Here is a 24737-nt window from a genome sequence, read left to right as displayed (position 1 = left end):
AACAGGATGCTGGATTTGGGTGCCTTCAAGACTTGTTCACAGACCCACCTTCACATCTCCCATTTATTAAGGTGTTCTCTTGGGACATTGCCAGAGGGTTAAGACTGCTGGTTTTGTCAACCCTAGTCCGAAGTTTGTGGGCACCAATATTGGAGATCACTTTCTATTTTCACATTACAAAAATTCCTTCACATAACATACATTTCTCGGGGCCTACGTGTGTGTGGTCCTGAGCTCAATGCGGAAGCGACATGCAGCCTGCGTTATAAAAGGGGAGCTGAGTGGTCTACCCAGTTCCTTCCCTTCATCTCTCCAGTCCCATTTATTACTCTCTCCAGATTCCCCAGCCATGATTAAGGGGCCAGCATTGGCCTGTTGGCAGGGTACCGATACCATTCCATTGCCCAAACCAGACACCTGGGAGCACCCTTTCTTGGCATCTCTTTCCCTTCCCATATTTAGCCAGTCTCCAAATTGTGTATATTTGATCTCAAAAATCTCTTTTGAGTCCATCCCCTTATCTTCATCCTCACTGTTTCTTACTTCCTTAACCCAGGCCACCATTATGTCCTTCCTGATTGCTGAATTAGCCGAGCAAATCTCCATTTCTAATGGTGTTCCTCTCTACAATGGAGCTAGTGATTATTCTCAAATGCAAATTTGGTCATGGTACTCTGTGTTAAAATGTCTCTTCATTGCCCTCATTTTGAAGCACAAACACCCTCACTTCTGTGTGCTTCTTCCTGGGCTCACCCTGCTCACTTCTCTAGCATCCGTGCTTGCCCCTCCTCACTTAGCATCCCCTGTCCCAGCTATTCTGGATACTTATCTAAGTCTGTTGATAAGGGGATTCCTGAATTCAGTAGAGCTACCTGCTGATAGTTTTTCTTGGCAAACAACTGAGCAACTAGAGGAGAACAACGGCTTTGATTTTAACACACAGGAATGCAGAAGGTTTGAATGGGAGACCAGAGAGGAAATTTGGGGATTCACCCCCCCAAACCAATAACTCTATGAAGGAACAGCTCTCATAAAACTCCCCAGAGACCTAAACATACTGTAAGCATGCTGCAACTAGGAGAGAACATGAACAATGCTGACACTATAGAAGTTCATTTCATAACCTTCCTGAGAAAATAATTTGCCTCAAGGAACACAAGAATGGAAACCAGCACCTAGTCTTCTGACAGACTTTACCTGTGTTATTCACCAGAAACTCAGCGCTCCCTTTTCCTTTTGTATACCACTCGCTCCTAACACCCTATCCTTCTCTGTCAGATGATACAATTATGAGAGCACAGTATTTACTACCTCAGCTCCTCATATATTCATAGAGGTGAGGAGCCATTTGCTCTATGTCCCAGTACCTACCCCCAAGCTCCACACTTACCCTTCCTCATCAGAAAAGTGGCTTACATGAGAATGGGGCAAAAGTAGGGTCCCTGTAGCTCCTATGGAGCCTCTGTGAGAAGTAGAAAAAGTTGCCACATTCAGGTGGATTAAATACATAAGACATACCATCTGGGAGAATGAATTATAAAAAGGAGCAGAGCAAACAGTATTTCAGCCCTGTCATATGCCCCCTCAGCTGAATATCTTGGTGTGAGCAACCAGCAGTATCACTAGTCACGAGTGCTCTCTCTCTCTCTCTCTCTCCCCTGTACTGGCCTGGCCTCAGCAGCATCTCTGCTGTTGGTCTACTGGGAAAGCCAACCGGGCCATGGCTTAGCATTCTCCTCCAGGGCCAGGGCACCTCTGGCTTCCCCTCCAGGGTCATCAACGTGATGTGAATCAAGCCATGCTCCTCTGTGTGACTGGGTCTGTATCTGCTTGGCACACCCACATCTCCCTACAGGTTGGTACCAAACAACAGATTTAGATAAGTTGTGATGGGATTGGGGGAGGAATTTGACTTTGTATATAAGATGCACTCTCCTATTAAATGATTAGGAGCCCCAGTGCCCTTTATAGTAACATTGACAATATAACTGGTTCTGATATCCTTTTCAATTAGTAAGAACCCATAAGAGAAAAAGGGGTGTGGTATCGCTACATTTAGCTTTCTTAATCTCCTGAGGAAATAATTTGCAAATATTCATAAGAACTTCCAACAAGAACTGGTCGTCAAGCAAAAAGATATTACGGAACCTTCTCTAAATTTCCAGAGCTCAGAAATCATAGGGCAGAAAAGAGAAGGTAGTTTCTTTTCTCCAGAAACTGAGAATGAGATGATCAATGTAAATGAGCACTAAATTTAACTTGAGCTTGTTAGCAGCTATGAAAAACAAGGACACATGATGGGTGACGTAGCTTTTTTGTTTTCCCCTGATAAGTAAAACATACCTATCCTTCAAGGGAGAAAAAGTTTTTCCTGGGAAGAAGGTACTCAGTACAGGAGGGAATCAGCAAGCACGGTTCTCCCAGAGCCATTCCCAACACTTCCTCACCACTAGCACCAGGGTCAGAGTTGAAATGTGACTCAGTGAAAGGCGTTTCTCTCTGAAGTGTGATGTTACTTCAGTCAGGGGTTCCTGCTTCCCTGACATCTCACCAGATATGCAGATGGAGACATTAGCAGTACAGATGACCATTAAGTCCATCTGATTCTCTCGAACACCCGGGACCGAAGCCCTGCCTTGGCAAAAGTCAAATGACAGCCAGCCCAAGATGGAATTTTCTAAGGGATGCCTGCCACGTGGACCACTCAGGAGGCTACAAAGGGTCCTTAGAGAGCTGTCTTGGGAGGGGCGTGGCAGCAGTGCCCTGGGAGTGCCAAGGATGTCCTGGGGGAGGTATAGCTTTATCGCCAGTGAGAAAGCTGGGATAGGACAGATGAGCTGATACCCCTGGCTGAAGGCTGAATGGTTCCATTATTAAGAGGAAGTGGGAAGGAAACAGTCAGCGGAAGGAATGCGTTTATATATGCGCGTGTGCCTATATTGACTGTTTGGGCAAGACAGTGAAATGTGCGGGGAAGCCCCAAGGGGCAGTTGCTATGGTAAGCACACTTTATTTATTTTGGCTATTGTGTAATGAGGAGAACGTAAGAGAAAACACTTCTAATTAACATTTAGAGATGTGTGAAAGCTGCACATGGTGGCCAATGAGATGCGAACTGCAATCGATTATTTCAATATCCTAGATAATGGTTATAAAACACTTATGTAAAATCATTATAGGATTTTTGAGCTTAGGAGTGTAGGTAAATGGAAAGGTGATGAACTTTGGAATAAGACACCTGGGTTTAAATCTTGCCATTTCCCCTAACTGGCTGCACGAAAGTGTGAGTTTTGTAACTTCAGCTTTTTTCGTTTGTAAAGTAGGAATAATAAATAATACCTTAAGGTATCTGTGTGAAGATTAAATATCATTTTCAAAGTGCCTGACTTTTTCAACAAGCTGCACTGAGTTTACAAGAGCTAGCCACTTGTGATGCCAACTACGTGTGCATAGGTGGCACTTAAAAATGGTCATTCTCTTTCCCTTTCTCTTAGTAAATGTACATTCTCTTTCTCTTGAATGCATGAAGGGCTCAATCCTATTCATTACCTGGAATACAGCAATAAAGCAGCTCCTTCAACACGCTATGGGTACCACAGGGTATTAAGGAGGACCACTGAAGACTAGTGTCTGTCCACGGCAAAATATACGTTGACCACCAGCATCACGATGTTAAAGGTATGGACAGCTGGGAGTATGGACAAGCCGTGTGTCCCTGGTAAGTGCTCAGGGATTTTGCAAGTGGGGAATTCACTTGCAAAAACGCTGGAGAAGCCTTAGTCCTTATCAACCTACACACGTCCATTTACCCTGGGAATAGGAAAGACAGATGAACTTCACAGTGCACTTCAGCTTAAATCTTGCTGCCACTTAGTAGCCGTGAGAACTTGGGCACATGTCTTAACTCTTTTCCGGGATCCCAGGTCAATGTAGATTTCCTGAGATCCAAGTCCGGATTTACTGAACCTTTGTCATGGGCCTAGCAATTTGCAATTTCAGCAAGGTCTGGATGCACAATAAAGTGTGGAAATAATTGTCCTAAATCTTGGCATTGTGAATCATAGGTTCATAAGCCCTAAAATAGTTGAGATTAAAAAATGTGTTAGTAATGTAGTTAGCTGAGTATTTTTTCTTCTTTGTTGTTAAAGGAATTGAAGTGATTATAAGAAAAAAAGAAGGGGGGACTTAGAAATAGATTCTCAAGGGGTCTCTAAAAATTACAAAAAACTGAAACACGATTCCCTGTCTTGAGATTTATCTAGAGTCATCAGAAGTTGATGGGGGCATCCATGGCTCAGGGGAATTGGTTGAGAGCTTTTCAGAATACAAAGGCACAGGAAAAATGCTCTGTTTGCTCAGTCAATAATGAAGGTGGAGCTGATGGACAGACAGTGAGGAAATGAGGAAGATCCGAGAAAGATTTATAGAAAATGTCTGAAGAGAGGACGGAGATTGGAGAACAGGACTGAGGTAATCAACAGCCTGGAAGAGAAAGGAGACAAATCTCCTAGACAACATGTAGAGGTTTCCTTTTGGTAAGCATCAGGAATCGAAGCTGACACTTGCCATTGCCTAAAATGCACCCAGATTTGGAAAATGCAGATACATATGTTAATACAACGTGATGGGCACAATTCTAGAGATGTCCCCCCAAGATTCCCATCTCCTGGTTACTCAATCAAACACTAATCTAGGCATTGCTCTAAAGGGACTTTGCAGATGGAACTAGTTACTAGACAACTGACCTTAAAATATGGAGATTATCCTGGATTTTCCAGTTGGGCGCCATGTAATTCATGCGCTCTTAAAAGCAGAAGAGACAGGCAGAAGTCAGTCAAGAGATATGGTAGGAGAAGGAAGCAGAAGAAACGAGGCAGAAATGGAAATCAGAAAGATTCAAAGCATGAGAAGAACTTGACGGCCATTGCTGGCCTTGAAGGTGGAGGAAGGGGACAAGGAACCGAATGGGAGTGGCCTCTAGAAGCTGAGGACCCTGCCTGACAGTCATCCAGTCACAGGGACCTCAGTCCTACACCTGCAGGGAGCTTAACTTGGCCAACAATTTGAATGAGTTTGGTAGTAGGTTATTCCCAGAGCTTGCTGATGGAAGAGCCCTTGGTTCTAGTCTTGTGAAAACTGGAACAGAGAAACCTGCTAAGCCAGCCTGGGCTTCTGATCTACACAACTGGGAGAAAATACGTCTCTAAGTTTGTGGTAATTTATTACAGCAGCAACAGACAACTAATACCCCCACACACAATGACTAGCTGACAGGCTGACATTCTCCCTCACCACCTTACACTATTGGTGAACTCGACCCCACACAACAGGAGTCCATTCGCTGTTTCCCAGATGTACTGAGCACTTCACACCTTTGTCTGCTCTGCTTTTGATGCTCTAAATCTAAGTGATTTTAATATGTCATGTACCAGTATCCCAAAGCTGTTCTGGTAAACTGTCCTGGCCCCCACGTGCTATCATCCAATCCTGTCTTGGATTTATATACCGACTTGGATCCCATCCTGGGTCCTCTGGCCTGAGTCCTTTCCCATTATTTATCTGCTGGGCCTTCTTAGCAGGCGTCTGCCTGATTCATCATTATGCACTACCCTGGGAAGAAATCCTGTCCATAACCTCCCTCCTCCCCCAGTGTTACTTGTTGTTTAGTGTATACAGAGAAGATACAATGTACAAAGAAAGAAAAGTCTACTTCTGTGATATAATTTAAAAAGTCAGTAAAACGAGTGAGAAATGTGGCAGACACATTGAAAACAGAGCAGAAGGAATATGAAAACACAAAGATCTCTAAAAGAAAAAAATTTTTTTTTTCCTCCCAAAGAACTGACTAGGTTCTAGGACCACTTCTGGTCTTTTCTCCTTTCGGTAAATAACTTAGACTCTCTCAGCCTCAGTTTCTCCATTCTTTTAAATGGGGGCAACAACACTGTCTTGCAGGGTTAATATGAAAACTGGTGATGATGCATTTAAAGTATCTGGCACATCGTGGACCCTGAAAAAATGGTACCTATTATAAATTACAATACTAGCTGCTAAATTAGCTGCTTCAATAAAAAAACACATCATCATCAGAGAACCAGTTAAATGATACTGAGGATATTAAGCTTTGTTATAGGATTCTATTTTTCACAGGCAAAAACAATATGTGAAAAAACAGCTAAATAAAACTGTATTAAATTGTAACAAAAACATCAACAAATTTATGTCAAAGAGCACATGTATTTCTAAGGCTTATAAACATATCACTCAAAAGCTACTTTAATTTGCCCATGAACGTCCAGCTCCATCATCCATCACCCCATCAGAGGAAGCCACAAGGAAACAACCTCTGGTTTCTACCAAGCTCTTGCAAACACTCATCTATCTGAGTTGCTGACTCCATCCACATCTGATTCTGTTTAGTGATGCCCATCTCCAGCTACGAGTCAATCCTCTGGGAACTGGCTAAGATCTTGTAACGCTTCTTTCCTGACACTCTCCCAGTTTTCCACATGCACACAGGCTCTGTGCTTGCTTTGACGAGCTGTTGGAGCAGCATTCAACCTCTCCAGCATTCAACCTTACATATGCTCTCCAGCATATGGCCTTACGTTAGAAATCACAGCTCTTCAAAGAACCAGAAAGTAACTTTTTGTTCTGGGGAGTGCTGTGCTTGGAAAAAGCAGCACAGAAAACACGTTTCCACCAATAGTGAACTTGGTGTGTGCTCATGGCATGATATAGCTCCGAAGTAATTATTCAAGTGGGTGTTTCAGAAAATAATGTTTTTTAAAAAAAAAACATCAAAAAGAGGAGGCCATATTAATTTTACAATAAAAACTGGTTATATACACAAGGAAGAAAGGACTCTTTCAAAATTCCTACAGCACTGGCTGTTTTGAAACACCAAATTTGAGTTTCCTATTGTGTTGATGAGGAAATTGAGGGCCAAAGCCTTAAATACAGAGAAGACTAATCTCTACAGCTGTATGAAACTTTGTTCTGTGATAGACCAAGTGATTGTTCAGTGTCTCTAGCTGGTTGTGGTTATAACCTCCATGGCTGATGAGTCCAGTCGGATGAAGGTGGATGGCTTGTGACAGGCTCTCAGGATTCAAAGGAGACTCTTAGACTCCAGCTGGCCAGCTTGTAAACATGCAAGTAAGAACCGCTAAGAAGGAGCCATAGATTCCAACGCATCTGCTGTTGGTGTCTGTGTAGTGACAGTCTCGCCATTTGATTCTGACGATGCTGCTGCGAGGAAGCCTGTGCATATGGATGAGAAGACTGACCTCACGGAGCTAACCTCAAAGGTCCCACAACGGATAGATTTTCAAGCCAGGATGCAAATACAGGTCTAACTGCAAAACCTGGGCTCTCTTTACCGTCTCACAGGGGTAAAAACTACCCAATCAACCATTCAAAATACACACACACACACACACACACACACACACACAATGTAAGAGATGCAACCATTCCTGATTGTGAAAATTTAGCTTCATCTATCTTTATGTGTGACCATGTCATGTTTCTGTACTTTAAAAGTAAGCATTTTTGTTTTGGTTTAGTTTTAAAGAACCTAGAATCACCAGTGTATTCTGACAATGATTGATGGCTATTACCCAAGCTCCTGCTTCGTTTAAATATCACATGCGCAGCCCTTACCTCACCATGCCTCATTTATTAAGTGGAAAGGAGACTATTCACATAAGTGAGCACTTGGTCCAGGCATACTATTAAGTTGCCTACCCTCTAACCTCCATCTCTATGTAGTCCAGTGCTATAGGTCGATACTGCAGCACCAAAGGAAAAAATACAACAGTTAGTCACATGGCAGGCAGCCAACTGTTACCAGAACAAAATAAAATGATTCTATTAAGCATAACGGAAGGATGCCTGGGTGCCCTGTTCCTGCTTATGAGGGCAGGCACCTCAAGTGGAAGGGTTTAGAGCCAGGTCAAACCGGGAGTAGCAATTACTTTTGAAATCTGAGTCAGTGAGGGTGGGAAGGAAACTAGAATCACTACTGAGAAGAGACAGGGGCAGAGCTTTCCAAGGACCGGCGTAAGGATAAAAACTGGAGAAAGAGTGAGAAGGCTGGTGGTCAGAACAGGCGAGCAAGGACCAGGGCGAGGAATGTGGGTCAGTATGAAGCCGCACATGCTGTAGCTGTTGGATTTCTGTTTGATAGTCCTCAGTGCTCTTTTCAAAGTCCAGAGTGATGAGTTAGGGCAGCTTCACGGGAAAGGGAATCCGAAAAGTCAGGATTCATGTTTTTATTGAAGCTCTGCCATTTCTTGGCTTCATGACCCTGGGCAGGTCACTGTACATTCATTCCTCACTTAGCAAATAAAGATGAAGATAATTGCTTAGCCATAAGGCAATTATTCAGTGCCTATCTCTGACCTAGGCTCTGTTGGAATTTAAAAAGTAAATGAACTATAGCTCCCACCCTCAAAATGTTTTTCTAATAAATTTAAACTACAGGCTACATCTTATGACAGCTCTGATTTTACTTTCTTCAGTAAAAATTATGTTTGTTTTTGCTTTTTATTGCCTTCAATGCAGGTTTTAATTCTGCTATTGTATTTTTGGTTGTCTTTAACATTTCCTTTTTTTTTTTCTTTTTTTTGGTCATGCCATTATCTTTTCTTCTGAACTCATTTTTTCCTAATGCAGGGCATCACCATTCATCCTAAATCAGAATTCCCGCCCAGTTGGTTTCTCAGGTTGGAAGTTTTTTAATGGACTGAACTGAAAGGGAAGATAAGATTTGGGTTGTGCTGGAGTTCTGGGAAATTCAACTCACTGGCTGCTTCCAAAAAACAAAACAAAACGAAAAACCCTAACCACAGCCTTGTAGTAGAGGGATGACTGTTCTGTTTTTAGCCTTAAAGGGGGCTTGCATTTTTAAGTGAGGGAGACGAAGGTGGAAATGTCCAAATTCTCCCAAAGCTAGTGGTTCACTTTTTTCGTATGCCATATATTATGTTTATCAAACCAATTACCTTTAGTCTTTTAGCTTCTGAAAAATCTTTACAGATTCTCTCTGAGAATGTCAATTCGGGGTTGAAGAGGTTGTAGAGAAAAAGGAACCCTCATACACTGTTGATGGGAATGTAAATTGGTACAGCCACTATGAAAAACAGAATGGAGGTTCCTCAAAAAATTAGGAAGAGAATTACTATATGACCTAGCAATCCCTCCCCTGGGTATCTACCCAAAAAATCTGTAAACATTTATCTGTAAAGCTATATGTACCCCTATGTTCACTGTAGCATTATTCATAGTGGCCAAGACATGGAAACAATCAAAGTGTCCTTCGACATGATTAGATGAAGAAGATGTGGTACTTATATACAACAGAATATTATTCAGCCATAAGAAAAGATGAAATAGTGCCATTTGTGACAACATGGATGGATCTTAAGATTATCATGCTAAGTGAAATAAGTTGGACAGAAAGTAGTCGAGAACCATATGACTTCACTCATATGTGGGGTATAAAACTGAAAGCAACAAACTAACAAGCCAAACAAACAAAAACTCACACACAGACAACAATTTAGTGGTTACCAGAGGGTAAGGGGGAGGGGGTGGTAGATGAGGATATACGGGATCAAATATATGGTGATGGAAGGAGAACTGACTCTGGGTGGTGAACACGCAAGGTGATATACAGATGATGTATTATAGAACTGTACACTTGAAGCCTATGTAAATTCACTAACCAATGTCACACCAATAAATTTAATAACTTTTTTTTTAAATTGTAGTTTTCCTCATTGAATGTCATCTTAATTGTCAAGGTCAGCATGGCTTTATGATTTTTTTGCATCTTCATAGATATTTTCAAGTGAAGTAGAGAAAGGTTGTATGAGGGCTTGCCAGCCAAATGCCACTTTATAAAACAATTCAAAGTCAGATATTTACTGAGTACCTCCTTCAGCATGCACAGATGTCTCTATTACAGGGTTCACACGGTGTAATCATTACGTACACACGCAGTTGCACATACACAATAATTATTTTCCTCACTTTCATGTGAATTCGGGACAGGTACCGTTTCTTTTTTCCTTTGTGTTCATAGTAGGTGATTAATAAGCACTTGCTGAATGAATGAATGTCTAACAAACATAAGAGACAACAGTCACTGAGGCAAGAGTCAAGAAGTGACAGAGTGGAATGCTGCTGAAGCCGGAGGAGCACAGGGAGTGCTCAGAGGTTCTCTGAGACAATATTTTCTTTTTTTATACCAAGACAAAATGCTAACTGCAACCTAGCACTGGCAACAATGATACAAGGAGCCCACATCAGAGCCATTCACACGCCACGCTCTCTCCTCCTCTCCAGAACACGGCATTTACTATGATTTCCCTGGCCCCACACCTTCTTCCTCATTTCACCCAGTGTCAATGTCACTTGCTATCTGAAGCCTTTCCTGACCACTGAGACCAGGTTGGGCAATCATCTTCTATGCATCTAGGGAGTCCTCGACACTGAGTGGCACCTGGAACTTGAGCCAGTATCCCCACCGCTTGTTTATATGTTGTCTGCCCCCAAAGACAGTGACAGCCCTGAGGGCTGGAATTATGGCTACTTACTCTGATAACCACCAGGACCCATAACAGGGCCTGTGCTTGTTAAAATAATTAATTAATTGGTGAACAAATGTACCCATCCTCGTGAAAAAATGGGAGCCTCTTCTCTTAATTTACCTGCTCATTAATACTGGTATTCAATACTTATATGGATAGTCAGAGTAGCAACTAATCCATGTAGTATTAGCAAATTGCTCATATGCATATTTTTTCTAGAGGAATATATGATCTCGTTATTATCTCCATGTTGACTATCAATTGTCAATAAGTACATACTAAACACTTAGTATGTGCCCAGGGAAATGTTTCGGGAGCCAAAAGAATAAATCGTGCATGGTTCTTGCCCTACTGGGGTTCTCCTGACAATTGCAGTTGCTATGTGTACATTTTATCAAGCACTTCCCTCCCCTCCCCTGAAACATGTTCAATGAACGTAGGAATTTTTGTACCTTACTGCATCTACAGCAGTGCTTGGCATATAGTAGGTACCAAATAAATATTTACTGAATTAGTACTAGAGGCAGTAATCATTGTAGGCTCTGACAAAAGGATAGCACGATAATAGATGGATTTTAGGATGACTGTTTTGATGTTACCCAAAAACGGATTGAGGGAAAGAAATTTGGGGGAAATTGTTTAGCCCAGGATTTCCTTCCTTCTATCTTCTGTAGGTCACTTCTCTTTCCAGCGTTGTGATGTGAACTCATGGAGTGACAGCTATTCCAATGTAAGCCTAACACAAAAACATTTACAAACGAAAAGCATTGCTAAGAAATGTCAGGTGATATATGAGGTACGTTTACAAAACAATGAAATTTTTTAAAGAAGTAAACATATCAGGATTTTTTAATATAATTGGGCATATTTCCCCATGCAGGAAATCTCCCTTGGTGATTAAGTACTTACTCTGATGAGGCAGGCATTGTTAAAAATACTTCACTAACTCCACACTCTGCATTTGGGCTATCTTTATTAGAATAGCCTTACGATACTAATTCTGAGATCTGGGGACGTCAGGCTTGGTTTTAAGAAATAGATAAAAACCACTGGGAGCCTTGGCACCTGCTGCTGCAACTGGGTAGACAGATGTTGGCAAGGGAAAGCCCCCAAGGGAAGGACTCCAGATCCATCATCATTTTACCGTATAACCCTGCTTTGTTTTGGGGTCATTTTATGAACTGGTCATGCTTCTTAACTTCTTTAGCATTTTAAGTGTCTAACGTATTTGGCTTCTGATGTTTACCTTTAATTAAGATACTCATTTCTGTACCCACATAAAATGTGTTCTTCCCCTAACGCATTTGCACCCTGAGAGTCAATTATCTGAAAGCACAGCTTTCTAGCTGCAGCCTGTGGCCACATGGCCCTCTCCAGACATTCCCCTTGTGCTTCCACAGGCCAGAAAAGGAGGCCAAGCTCATTATTTGTTGTGTGGGTACACTTCATGGCGTCCAGACATACATAACCTTTGCCATGTTCTATTTCCTTTTCTTTTCACCTCGACTCCCTTTTATTAGTAGAAGTTGATTATGCCAACAAGGTAATGAAAATAAAGATCAGGTCTTCCTGTTTGCGTCATAAAAATATTTAAAAACATCTCAGTGCAATTCATCACAAACCATAGAATTCTGAGTCTTGGAGTTCTACCAGCCATCAGGCTGCTCCAATGCCACGCAACGCATAAACCTTACATTGTTCCCAGCCTCCACTCCGAGCTCCCCGCCTGAATTTATCTTGCGCTCTGCTTCTCAACTTTTTGACATCTTCCTGATCTGCATCCATGCCTTGTTATCTTACTTGTGGCCTCTCCTGGAAGTTACGCTTGGAACTAAAGCGTAACTCCACTTCGCTAGCTTTTGCATGCTTCGTCCCACCTCAGACATGATTCTCAGTGGCTATACTTCTCTCAACTACTTAATCTCACGTGGCCACTGAGATATTCTATCTTAGCTTAGGTGGTTATTAGCTCTCCCACCAAGTTCATCCTGTCCCCGACAGGACGGCCCAGAATCTCGGCACTGGAAGTGACCCTATAGGTCACTAAGAGCCGAATTTATCCACCAATGTAAGTGTATTAATTGGATTTTTCTTTTACCAAAGTTCCATCTGAAATCCTAATAATATTAGCATGGACTCTGAATAACCCTGACTTACAGAACCTAGGCAGATGTGTGGCTGTGGCAAGCAAGACCATGGGTGGTAATGTTTACACTTGCTTACAAGGCAGCCTGGGAATGGAAATGGAAAACATGACTCTTCAAACTGATGTAAATACGGAAATTACACAGGCAGGGGCTCACAACTCCACAGAACAAAGACACAGCAGTAGCTAAGTGTAAGAAATATTGCTTCTAATGCTTTCGAAGTTGGCTCCGAAACAATGAGAACTTTCAGCAGATCATCCTGGGGAGCAGCTAGAGCCTTCACAATGGCAATGCATCTGCAAGAAGCCAGCGGCTGTTGGCCTGTGTTCTTTATTTTTCCTCTTTTCCTTTCTCCTCACTTTGCTTCTTCCAAACTTTCTAACTCTTTGGCCTGCCTTCACCTTTGTGCAAGGACTGGCAGTCACTTACCATGCCCTTTAGTGTCAGATCTGCTAAGGGAGACCGGTTGCCATGGAAATCCGGCCAAACATGTAAATCAACAGTGAGGAAACCCACAGGCTGAGCCTTCTTAATCAGATCCAGGTGACTGTTCAAATATGCATATACACTCTGGCATCTGGAAGAGAAGTGAATTTTGTTTTTAAAAGGGGAGTAGGGTCAGGGAGCAAATTGTTCTGCAGAAAGAAACCATTTGTACTTCCACAGCAGATCCCGAAAAGAAGCAGAATCCCAAAAGCGTCAGCAAAGAAACTACCCAAACCCATAGAAACCAGCATGCGATGCTCTTCAAATCATTGTGCTATCACCTAATATACATGGCATGTCCTAGCAGAAAATGAAAAGGTTTGGAATCAGAAGACCAGATCCAGGAACGGCTCTACCCCTAGTAGGTGTGTAACCACGAACAAGTTATTCAAACTTTTGAACCACTTTTTTTGCATCTGTAAAACCAGATACATATTCCTGTCCAACTTACCTCATACGGTTATTGCGAAGATCAAAGGAGATTATGTATGTGAAGATACACTGTTCTGTAAACTGTACAATACTGTACATATGTGAAAGATTTTTTAAAATCAGTATCCGTAATTATAATGATAATGATGAGATGACGAATGGAGACATATTTAAGTTCCCACACTGAGGATAGGCATTTGCTAAGGGAAGTGAGAGAATGGAGTGAATGCTGTTAGGATCAGGAATCAGAAGACTTGATTTCTAACCTTAACCCACCAAATGACATTGTGTTACTTCTTTCTCCTTTTTCAAAGCCTCAGTTTCTTCATGTATAGAATGAGGGAATCTGACTATCTCTCTCAGTCTTTACATGCTCAGGTGAGAGGGAGAAAGAGATGGAGATGATGGGCTTGGGAGTCAAGGCAGTCCTGCGTTCAGATCTCGGTTCTACCTGTCCCAACTGGGTAACGTGGGCCAGTGCCTTAACCTTCCTGAACTTCAGTTTCCCCATACATTAAAATGGGTATAACAATACCTACCTCACAGAATTAAATTTCACTATGTGTCACAAAGATTAAAGTTGGTTTACTTTCCCTCTTTAAAGGTGCTTCCTTCTCGAAGTCCTGAACCAACAATTCTGAAGAAAGTGGGTTTATCAGAGGTTGGCATCCATGCCACTTCCCACTGGTGTCCTAGGAATGATAGCTTTAATGGTTAAAAACATGGCTTGAATAATAGCAGGGGAAAAAAAAGGTAATCAATGCCCAAGGGAGGTTAATATCTAACATACCTAAGATGATATTTATTATGTGCATTTTCAAAATGTTTTAGGAGATACAGCTCAGAGATTTCGAGCTCCAGTTTTGTGACACTAAGCATGCTCATGGACCCCATGAACTTCCTGAAAGTTTTCTAAATTAGAAACGACTAGAGCAATGGTTTTCAAACTCTTCATCAAATAAAAATTTTATGTGGAACTCCAATATAGAAAAGATAGAAAAGCAAAACTGCTCTATATACGAGCACGAAGGAGTGTGAGTGTGAGAATGCGTGTGTGTGTGTGTGATGTATGGTGGGTGGAAGCAAGGCAGGCGATCTTTTTGCTGTGACACCTCATTTCCATCAGCAAAAATCTACCTTAGAGCACATTAGGAGGTCGACGATGTGGTCGGGCAAAGGCTCACCAACCACATAGTCACCCACGGCGGCTCCCTGAGTGAGCCCCAGGCCTTCGCCAGGTAAGGTAAGCACTGCTAACATCCCTTTACAGAGCGGATGCACGAGGAGAAGACACGTGGCCGAGTCCAAATGAAAACGCTTCTCTGTGTGATCGTGAAGCCCTGTGTTTTCTGTATTTCGGGGCAGAAATGATTAGTCAAAGCCCCACATTCAAACTCTGTTTTAGCATGATTCTACGATAGTTTTGGGAAAGGGTCCTCCATGGCCTCCATGGAAGGTAGGGCCAGAACTATCTATCTGGGTAGAATCTGATCACATCCTGGTTTTCTATTTCCCAGCTCTCTCTGCTCCTGGTCCAGCAGAAACCACATTGACAACAAAAGCCAAGAGAACATCCTTTCTAGCCAGAAGTCAAGAGTCTGCACTAATTCTAGCAATATTCCTCTTCAGAATAGCATCACTGCACTTAAAGCAAAGGGATTTTTTTTTTTTTTTTTTTTTTTTTTGAAGAATTGCATGTCTATAAATCTTTTCATTTGACTCTCATGGAATCTCAGAGCAGGGCATTTGGTTTCAGACATCTGGGTCAATAAGAACCTATAGGCCTAATTACTATTGATTCGTCATTGTCTCATTTACTGTGGGTCTTTGCAAACAGTGAGATTCATTTAGCCTCTACATATATGGTCACTCATGCACTAATGAGATCCCTGGGGGACAGGGCATATGCTTACCCCTTTGACTCCTAACCTCCTCGCAGCTGTATGTTTATTCTTTGAATGCAGCCATTCTCCTGCACGTTTTTTCAATTATACCTTACCATGTGTGCTATCTGAGTGTATCATTCAAAATGAAGTGCACTTGGAAAACATTAAAATAACGAATGCACATCATTATTCACATAATTTTAACCTTGCATGATGCCTTTTTTGGTTCTGACTTTGATTCATTTTGTATGTTTTATCAATTCCTTCTCAAATGGCGGTCTGCCCTCTTCCAGCTCAGGAATCACATATTAACTGTTCCAAGTAGATCATTCTCCCTCCCTCTCATGAACTCCAGGCTCATATATCCTGTCTCACAGGCAGAAATTCTTGCTGTCCTACTCCCATGGAGTATAGTGAAGAAAATATAGTTTGAACAATCACAAAGTGACTTCACCACGTCCTAGTTGGGTGACCAGGTACACTAAACTTCTCCAAACCTACTTCACTCTTTTGCAAATCAGAGCTAATACTTTTGCCTTATAGGTTCCTAGTAAGATTAAATATAGAGTCCTGAGCACTGTAAAATGACAGATGATCGATAAATAGTTCCCTCTCCTTTCCCATCACAGGAAATTAATTTCCAGCTTTAAAAAAATTCGAGAGTCAGGGAAGTTTTTTTCCAGACTTTATTGCTTACAATCTTGAATACAGACAGTTCCCTGGAATCTCTACTCTCCGCTCCCTCTCCATAAATCATTTAATTCTATGGATTCATAGGCTGCACAGAAGTATGGTGACCATACTTTCAAACCAAAAATCAGAATACATGGTCTAACAGAAGACAGTTGCACACTTTCCAAGAATAAGAAAGTCTTGGAAAAGAAGCTTCCACACTGTTTGTCTCCAGGTCCTCACTTCTTGACCCACAGCAATATGTATTCTGCCTGCCCCATTCTACTGAAACGGGTCCCACTGTGAGGAATGGTACTCTCTTTATTGCTAACTCCAGTGGACCACTTTCTGCCTTTATTTTACTTGAATTCTCTTCCACATTTTGCATCCCTTGGCTGCTTCTTACTCATTTGTTCTCTTGCCCTTGGTTCCAGGACACTATACTCTTTTGGTTTTCCTACTTCCTCTCTAGTTGATTCTCCTTCTTTGCTTGTTCCTTAAATATGTGAAGTCTCACAGAGATCTATTCTTATTCCTCTTCTCACTCTTTATATACCCTTGGGTTATCTCATCCTCCTCTCATGGCTCCAGTTACCATGTAGGGCTAAGGACTCCCAAATATATACACTTCTCTCCTGCTCATTTCTCTCTCGTGAGTTCCGGGTCAAACATCCAACCATCCACCAAGTGCTCTCTCTTGGCCGTCCAAAGAGACCTCAACAAAAATGTGTAATACAGCACACATCATCTTGTCTGGTATACTCACTCCTTCTTCTGTGTTCCTTGGGTTAATCAAAGCCAAGCTCATGTAAACCCTTGCTCAAGCAACCGTTTGGGGTGTCGAGTCAGAGGGAGTATCATTTTTGACTCCTCTCTCTCCCCTTCAGCTCCCAAATTTATTTTTTTTTACCAGGACCTTTCAATTTATCACCTTAAATATTCCTCTCCCCAGCAGACCTTTCTCCAGCTCAACCGTTTCTACTTTTTCAGGCCACCTTCAAATGCCTGGATTAGACCTTAGGCCTCCTCACTTATCTCCCCTACTGAAATCTTGCCCCCTCCAACTAGGTTTTCTGCACTCCTTCCTGGGTGATTCTTCTAAAACGCAGTTCTGAGTATGATTCCCACCCCTGCCTAAGCCCTTCAGTGGTTCCTCCCTATTGTCCTCAAGAGAACGCACAACCTTCCTTGCCTGGCATAAGATGTTCCCCATTATCTAGCTCTCCCTACACTGCACTGTATTACATACATGTCATCCATTCCTCCTCACTCCTGCCCCCTGAACACACCACGCTATAACCACACTACACTACCTTTACTTTTCGTAATACGCCTGAATGTTTGCCTATTCTGCTCCCTCTTGCCCAGAATTCTCTTCCTTGCCTTCTTTACCTGCCTCTGTCAATCATCGTTCCAAACTCATCTTTGATACCATCTCGTGGAGGCCATTCTTGGATTGATGCTCCTTTCACTGCGCATGCCCACATAGTAATCTACGCTGAGCACAACTGCCTCAGATCTCTTCCTCCCTCTCCAACCCCAGCTTTACAAGTGGAAAGGAGTGATCCTGACATCTGTAAGCACCTTCAAGAGTGGGTGATCATCTATGCTGGGGTTTTGACAGTAAAATCCACGCTCTCTGGTTTGGGAATAAAGCAATGTTCTGCAGTAGAACTGATTACATTATTTCCCTGCTTAGAACCCCGCAATGGCGAACCAGTGTCCATTGGACAAAATCAGTTCCTTTCTTTGGCATATAAGGTCCTAGTTGATCCAGGCCTTGCGCTCGTCTGCAGCCTCACCGTGCCCGCTGTGGTCTATGGCCTAATATCAGCTCCTCAGCTTTCTCTTCAAGGCTTTCACATATGTCAGTCCCTTAGCCTGCAGTGTTTTTCCCTTCTGCTCTTCACGTGATTAGCTCTTTTTCATCCCTCAGATCTAAACTGTCCCTTCATTAGCCAGGGCTTCCCTGACCACCTTACCTAAATGGGGTTTCCTTGACATTCTATCATTGCACTCTGTTTCTTTCATATCACGCATGGTCACTGTAGAATTATTTACTTGTTCATTTACTTGTTAACTGCCTATGGCCTCCTTTGACTGTAAGCTACATGAAGGCAGAGCATCACCAGTATACATTCAGAATTTGGCAGAGAACTTGTCATGTAGCACCACTCAAGAGTATAATCGAATGGATGGATGATACTTCCTCCACTGCAGGACAATTAACTCTTCATTTTACCAGTATCCACCTGTGGACTCTGAACTCCTTCTGGGAACGAGCCACATCTTATTCATTCTACCAGGTGCTCAACACATAGTTACTGAAATGTAAAATGAATAAATATGGATCTAATATAGGATATTAGAACTGGAATTTCTGGGCTGTTGATACCTCTATATCTCATTGTATATAGAGGCTTCCAAAGGGTGGATCTCGGAAGTCATATGTACACTACATTCCAGGTACACCTCAGACGGGGGCAGGGAAAAGGAACAAATATCTTGGATACCCTCCCCCGAATGTGTCAGGCACTGAGAATTTATTTCCTAAGTCAGCATAGCCCTCAGTTTTCCTGAGAGGACCCTGATGCCCTGAGCACTTTCTTATCCTTGCATGCAAAACAGAAGCCAAAGAATGGCATTATAATATCTGGCTTATTTCTGTTTAACAAGCATTTCTATCCAAGAGCCATCAAGAATGTACTGATTATCCTGGCATAGCCTAGGGGATGAGCGGTGTTAATATCTTCACCCTGGTTCTATGAATGCCCTAACTCAGGGAGCCTACTACGTATAGACTTGGCTGTTAGACTGACGGCCCCCGTTGTCAGATGAAGGACCGAGGTTGAAGAAGACATAAAGGCCCAGGGAGCAATCTGAGAGCACGAGAGCAGAATGCAAAGTGAGAACAATTGTTAGAAGTAGTCTGAGAGATCCCTATAATATTCATTTCTTCCTCTAGAATCAAATGAGATAACATACACAAAATTATCACTAAGTACAGTGCCAGGGACAATAAAAATTCTTAATAAACGTTCTTGTCCTTTTGTTCCCTTTCCTTGCTCCCTGGGGATTTACACAGCCCCTAACAGGGAGATTTGGCATATAGGGGACCAGCACATTTTAAGAAATTGATCCTCAGAGGGATTATGAGAATCACAGAAGCAAAAGAAAGTCTGAGGAACACATCAGACCAAGAAAAACTGATCATCCTCAAAGGAATAACTGAAAAATCCAGGGAAAGCGGAAGAAAAGAAAGACAGTGTGAAAGAATTTGAATGAGGAGAACTTCATGCTGATAATCTTAACGGACCTGGACCCAACAGAATCACACGCGAAATGACAACTGCTTGCCGTGACCTCCGTGAAAGTAACTTAGAACAGGCTGGGCTTCTCTGTTTACATTCTTCCCCTCCAGAGGACTTTGAGCTCACTGAGATCAGGGGCCATATCTTCCATTCTGTCCCTCTACCCCCACCAATGATATAGTTTACTATCCACAGAGTAGCCAAATTAATCCTTTTAAGAGGTAAATCTGATCACGTCTTTCCCCTGCTCAAAAACTGAAAACTAGAACAAAATCCAGTGTCCTTACAGTTACCTACAATAGCTCACGTGGTGTGGCCCTTGGCTAACTTTCAACCCTCCCCTGTCCCCTGCCATCTCCCACTTTGTTCTAGCCATAATGGTCTCTACAATGTCCCCGGAGCTGCACAAGGTGTTGGGCCTTGCTGTTCCTTCAGACTGGAGGGTCTGAAGATCCCCATATGACCAGGACTTGTTCCCACTCTTTACTCAGAGTCCTGCGCAAGTGTCACCTCATCAACGAGGGCTTGCCTGTCTGAAATGGTTCCCACCCATCACCCCAAAGCCCCTCATTCTGTCTCATTCTTTGGAATGCTTATCAACCCCTGGTGTGTACATGTGTTCTCTCCACTAACTCCTACTGCCACGTACAAATAAGCACATATACATACACGCACATGTGTGTGTGTAATTTCCATGAAAACAGGGACTTATTTTCCACCGTTGTTTACTCTTGTATCATAAATGCCTGTAAGACACTCATCAGACAGTCAGAGGAATGGACTTTAAACTTGGCTCTGCTGACAACCTGGAATTCAGTACTTAAACAGATTATGCCAACATCTTCCCACCAAACCCTGCCATCACCAGAACCTCATCCTGAGCCATTGGTAGTCAAGGTTTTATAAGAGAATAAGACAATAATTAGTGTAGAGGAATAGAGCCAAAGTTCCGATCAATGTTAAGGTGATCTCTGGCTAAGCAGTGAAATATCTGGCTGTTGGCCGCATAAAGAGAGAGACTGTGGTGCCAGTTACATGCATGGGCACATCTAGTTAGTGTTTACTTAATTTATAAGCTCACAAGACAGTTCTCTTCAGTGATGTCTTGTCTAAAAGGATCAGGGTAAATCAAGGGTATAAAATACTAAATCTGTTTATCAACACTCGTTTCTACAGTTTCAACTAGGATTTGCTGAGGTTAAGCCCGAAGACAGGGGTGGCCTGCACTGCTATTTGCAGAGCCCCGAGTCACACCCTAACAGGCATATGGTTTCTGACTCCATGGGATGTGTTGTCCTTTCCAAATAGCCAGCTTCACCGTAGTAATAGTGATGTCTGCTTCCTCCTGAGACCCAAAGCACAACGGGTCCCATAGTCCTCGGACAGTCTACTCATAGATGTGAGAAGACAGAGAAGCACGGTCCTTTGCAAGACAATAGAAGGAAAGTGAAAAGGAAAGAGAACCAACATTTATTGAATACATGCTAAATATATGAGTCGGAGATAAAGTTTGAGAATCCTCAAAATAGAGAAAGAAATGAAAGCCAAGGGTGTAGATTGGATCACCTTGGGAAGAGAAAGCAAAGAGAGAAGAGGGAACCTAGCTGTGATGGACTTCGATGGTACGGTCAAGAAAAGACCCTGGACTTGAAAAAGAGATCAAAAGGGAGGAGGATTCTGAGACACAGGAAAACAAAACAAAACAAAAAACTGGGAGAGAGTGACATTCCAGAAAGGAAGCCAAGAAAAGTGAGTGTCATAGAGGAGAGGAAGAAGGCGTCGTTGGTGCCACGCGCTGCTGAGCGCTCAAGGAAGGGGGCTGGGCCACGTCCTGAGTAAGGACTTATCAAACAGAGGTCGCCGAGGTCCTTCACGTTAAATGTTTCAGGCGCTGATGGTGACAGAATTCAAACTGGAGTGGGCCAGGGAGGAGTACAAAGTGAGGAACTAGAGACCAAGAGTGCAAGCAGTGCTCTGGTGACACAGCTCTGAAGAGGAGAAACACAGGGACGTAGCTGGGAGGCAGCAAGGCAGAAGCCAGCTGGCACTCGCAAAGCGTTGGGATTGAAACCCAGTTCTGACTCCAAGATGGAATTCTATAAATGGCTGTTATATGCTGCTGTTTCTCGGAGTTTGCATGTTAATCCATAAACCCTTCTTTCCTATTTTCAGTAAAAACTACTCACATGAGGTTCATCTATAGAAGAAAGTTCTGGAAATTTTGAGTATTTCCTTGCAAAGTCTAACTATCCCTCAGGTTTGTGTTGAGCTTTAAGATCTTCAGACTGGCACTTTCATGATCTACTTTCATCCAATCACACCTATAAAATGAGTTAAGCAGGGTGGTATTATTGAGATTTTATGAGTGAAGAAACTGAGTCACCAACACATTTATGGCAGAACTGACACAAGAATGCAAGGCCCCTAATTCCCAGTCCAGTGTTGTTGCTGCTCTACCACACGCTCCAAATCTGCTGCTTAACCCTAGAACAACCACTGCCGAAACTCCCTCCTCTTTTATAATCATCAGTAATAGTAGCAGAAGAAGTAGTAGTTATTGTCATAGCACACTTAACAAAGTCTTGCCAAATACATTCCCTTCCTAAAGTCAAAAGGAGTTCTTAGAGGTATCCAAGGCTGCTTCGCTCTTAACTCTTCTCCCATATCCTGATGAGGACCCTGAGTTTCACATAACGATGCATGTTGGAGCTGGGTATAAATCTAGATCTGACTCCAAATTCAGTGCTCTTGGCTTTGGGATAGCGGCTTCTAAATGCTGGAGCCCTTCAAGAATCTGATGAGAGTTATGGCTTCTCCTAACAGAAATGCATGCATTATCATCAACAAAACCAGCATACGACTAAGGGGTTCACTGATCATCTGAAGTTAGGAACCCCTGTTTAGGTTATACGGTCTCTTAGCCAAATAAAGTGCTAGTTGATGAGGTTATGGCGGTGTGATCCCTCTCGGTGGTACTGGCATGGAAACTAGAGATTCCTAGAAGGGAAAGCTTGAGAAGCACTTCTCCTTGCCATGATCGGCCTTCCTTCCTACACCCGACGGCACACTGCTTCTGTTCTAATACAGTACACAGTTCACTCTGCTCTGCGCAGGTGTGCCTCCTCTACTGTAACGTAAGCCCATTGGTGGGATGGAAATGTCTAATATAAGGACCGACAATAACTGTCACTATTACTTCTGTCTCTACCACTATCATTTACTGAACACCTATCACAGCTTGACACTTAACTGTTACTCTGTGTCAGCCACGGTTCTAATTCATTTTATTTTTTTAACAACCTTAACGAAGTGCTAACTATTATCACTTCCCTTTACAGTGAGGCATAAGGCACAAAGAGGTTAGGAAACTGCCCAGGGTCACACAGCTACTAAGGGGTAAAGCTGAGAAACAGGCATTTTGGCTCCAGAGTCTATGATATTAAGCTCAACCTTAGACTGTCTCGCTTTATCCATCTACTAGTTACATGGGGTTTCTCTATTAATATTTATAAACTGTCTTGCTTTCTGAAAAAGCCCAGTTAAGCTTTATTACCATAAAAAGTTTAAAATAAATGGACTTCATTTTGAAATAATTTTAGATTTACAGAAAAGTTACAAAAATAATACAGACTTCCCTTATCCTCATTTAAGAAATTAGCATAAATACAGTATTATTAACAAATCTACATACGTCTTTGAATTTTGACAGTTTTCCCTCACTAATGTCCTTTTTCTGGTCCAGGATTTAATCGATAGTCATACACTGTTTTTGGTTGTAATAGCTCCTTAGACTCCTCCAAACTGGGACAGTTCAATGGTAATTCTTTAAGTTTCATAATCTCCTTTTGAAGCAAATTAGATAATCATTTTGTAGGCCATCCCTCAATTTGGGTTTGTCTGATGTTTCCTCATATTTACACTGAGGTTCTGTATTTTTGGAAAGAACATTACAGGCATGATGTTGTGTCCTCAGTGCATCATAAAAGACATACATGAGGTTGATATCTCTTACTGCCTGTCTTATTAGCTTTGATTGCTTGTAAGGGTAAGGTGTTGTCTGCCTTACATATTGTTCCACTGTGAAATTTTCATTTTCCCTTTTATATTACTAAGTATCTTGTAGTGAGATACTTTGGGACTACGCAAATATTCCGCTTTGCATTATATATTCACTCACTAATTTTAGCATTCACTGATGACCCTTGCTTGCAACAATTATTGCTGTGTGTTCGCCTAATGATGATTTTCTATTTCCATTATTTCTCCTACATGTATTAATTTTAAGTACATTGTCGTAACCGTGGACAGGAAGATCTGTCCTTTCTTTCCCATGTATTTATGTCTTTAATTATTTATTTACATCAGTGTGGCCTCATGGGGTTATTTTATACTATAATTATTTAGTCTGTTGATTAAATTGCCCCTGATTAGGCCACTGAGATTCTTAAAGCTTGCTCCTGAGTATTCCGCGTCTCCTTTCTGAGTACTTCCTTACTTTCTGCCATCACAAAATGTTCATGTATTTTCTCTGCCCTAGCCCTGGAATTGACCATTTTTCTGAGAAGTCCTGATGACTTTTATTGAAGAAAAGGAGAATGGCATTTAGAAACCAGGTGTGCACATTCCTACTAGGGTGTGATTGTTTCTAGGCCACCTCAGCAGAGAGAGCTAGGGAATATACGTATGTATACTCATAGACGAATATGAGTGAGAAACCCTATTTGTGAGAAACCTGGCTGTCATTACCACAATATGTTTATTTTGCTCAACTGTAATGTACACGTAAAGGATTTTCAGAATAGCTAACCATACATCTCGGAAAAACAGATTTGGAAATCAGATTATGATATTCGTGTACAGTTATGCTACCTTTAGCCATACAGCATACTGTCAAAATATTCTTTCACCAAGTTACTACTTAGGTTAGTTATTTTCTTTCCCAAACCCCCTTTAGTGTAGTTATGTTGTGCATTATTAATACAGTAGGTTCAGTTTTTACTGTTTGTATTTCATTTTTGCCCACCCCCACTACATACATATATCCTGGTATCCACCCACCTACCTACCTTCTATCTATTTTCAGGGGGACATGAAACATTACCATGGTTCTAAGAGTTAGAGTCACATAAAAACATGTACTCAGAAAAGCGTCATTCCCCCCACTACCCTGCCCCATTCCCCCATTCTTTCCATCCCATTCCTACC

At 42.1% G+C, this 24737-nt stretch overlaps 1 protein-coding gene across 16 annotated transcripts in view; it reads right to left on the bottom strand.

Annotated features, from left to right (window-relative positions):
• FGGY (FGGY carbohydrate kinase domain containing) overlaps positions 1 to 24737 on the bottom strand; it is a 378919-nt gene that overhangs the window by 84313 nt on the left and 269869 nt on the right. For all 16 annotated transcript variants that reach the window (XM_074334784.1, XM_074334788.1, XM_074334791.1 and 13 more), the window contains one exon: positions 13175 to 13322. In XM_074334784.1, the coding sequence (XP_074190885.1) occupies positions 13175 to 13322 (148 nt within the window). The remainder of the gene's footprint in view (positions 1 to 13174; positions 13323 to 24737) is intronic.

The sequence above is a fragment of the Rhinolophus sinicus genome, linkage group LG06, assembly GCF_036562045.2.
Source record: "Rhinolophus sinicus isolate RSC01 linkage group LG06, ASM3656204v1, whole genome shotgun sequence".
In the NCBI taxonomy this organism is placed as follows: domain Eukaryota; kingdom Metazoa; phylum Chordata; class Mammalia; order Chiroptera; family Rhinolophidae; genus Rhinolophus; species Rhinolophus sinicus.
Note: the sequence above shows the minus strand (reverse complement) of the source record. Positions and strands in the feature narration are given on the sequence as shown.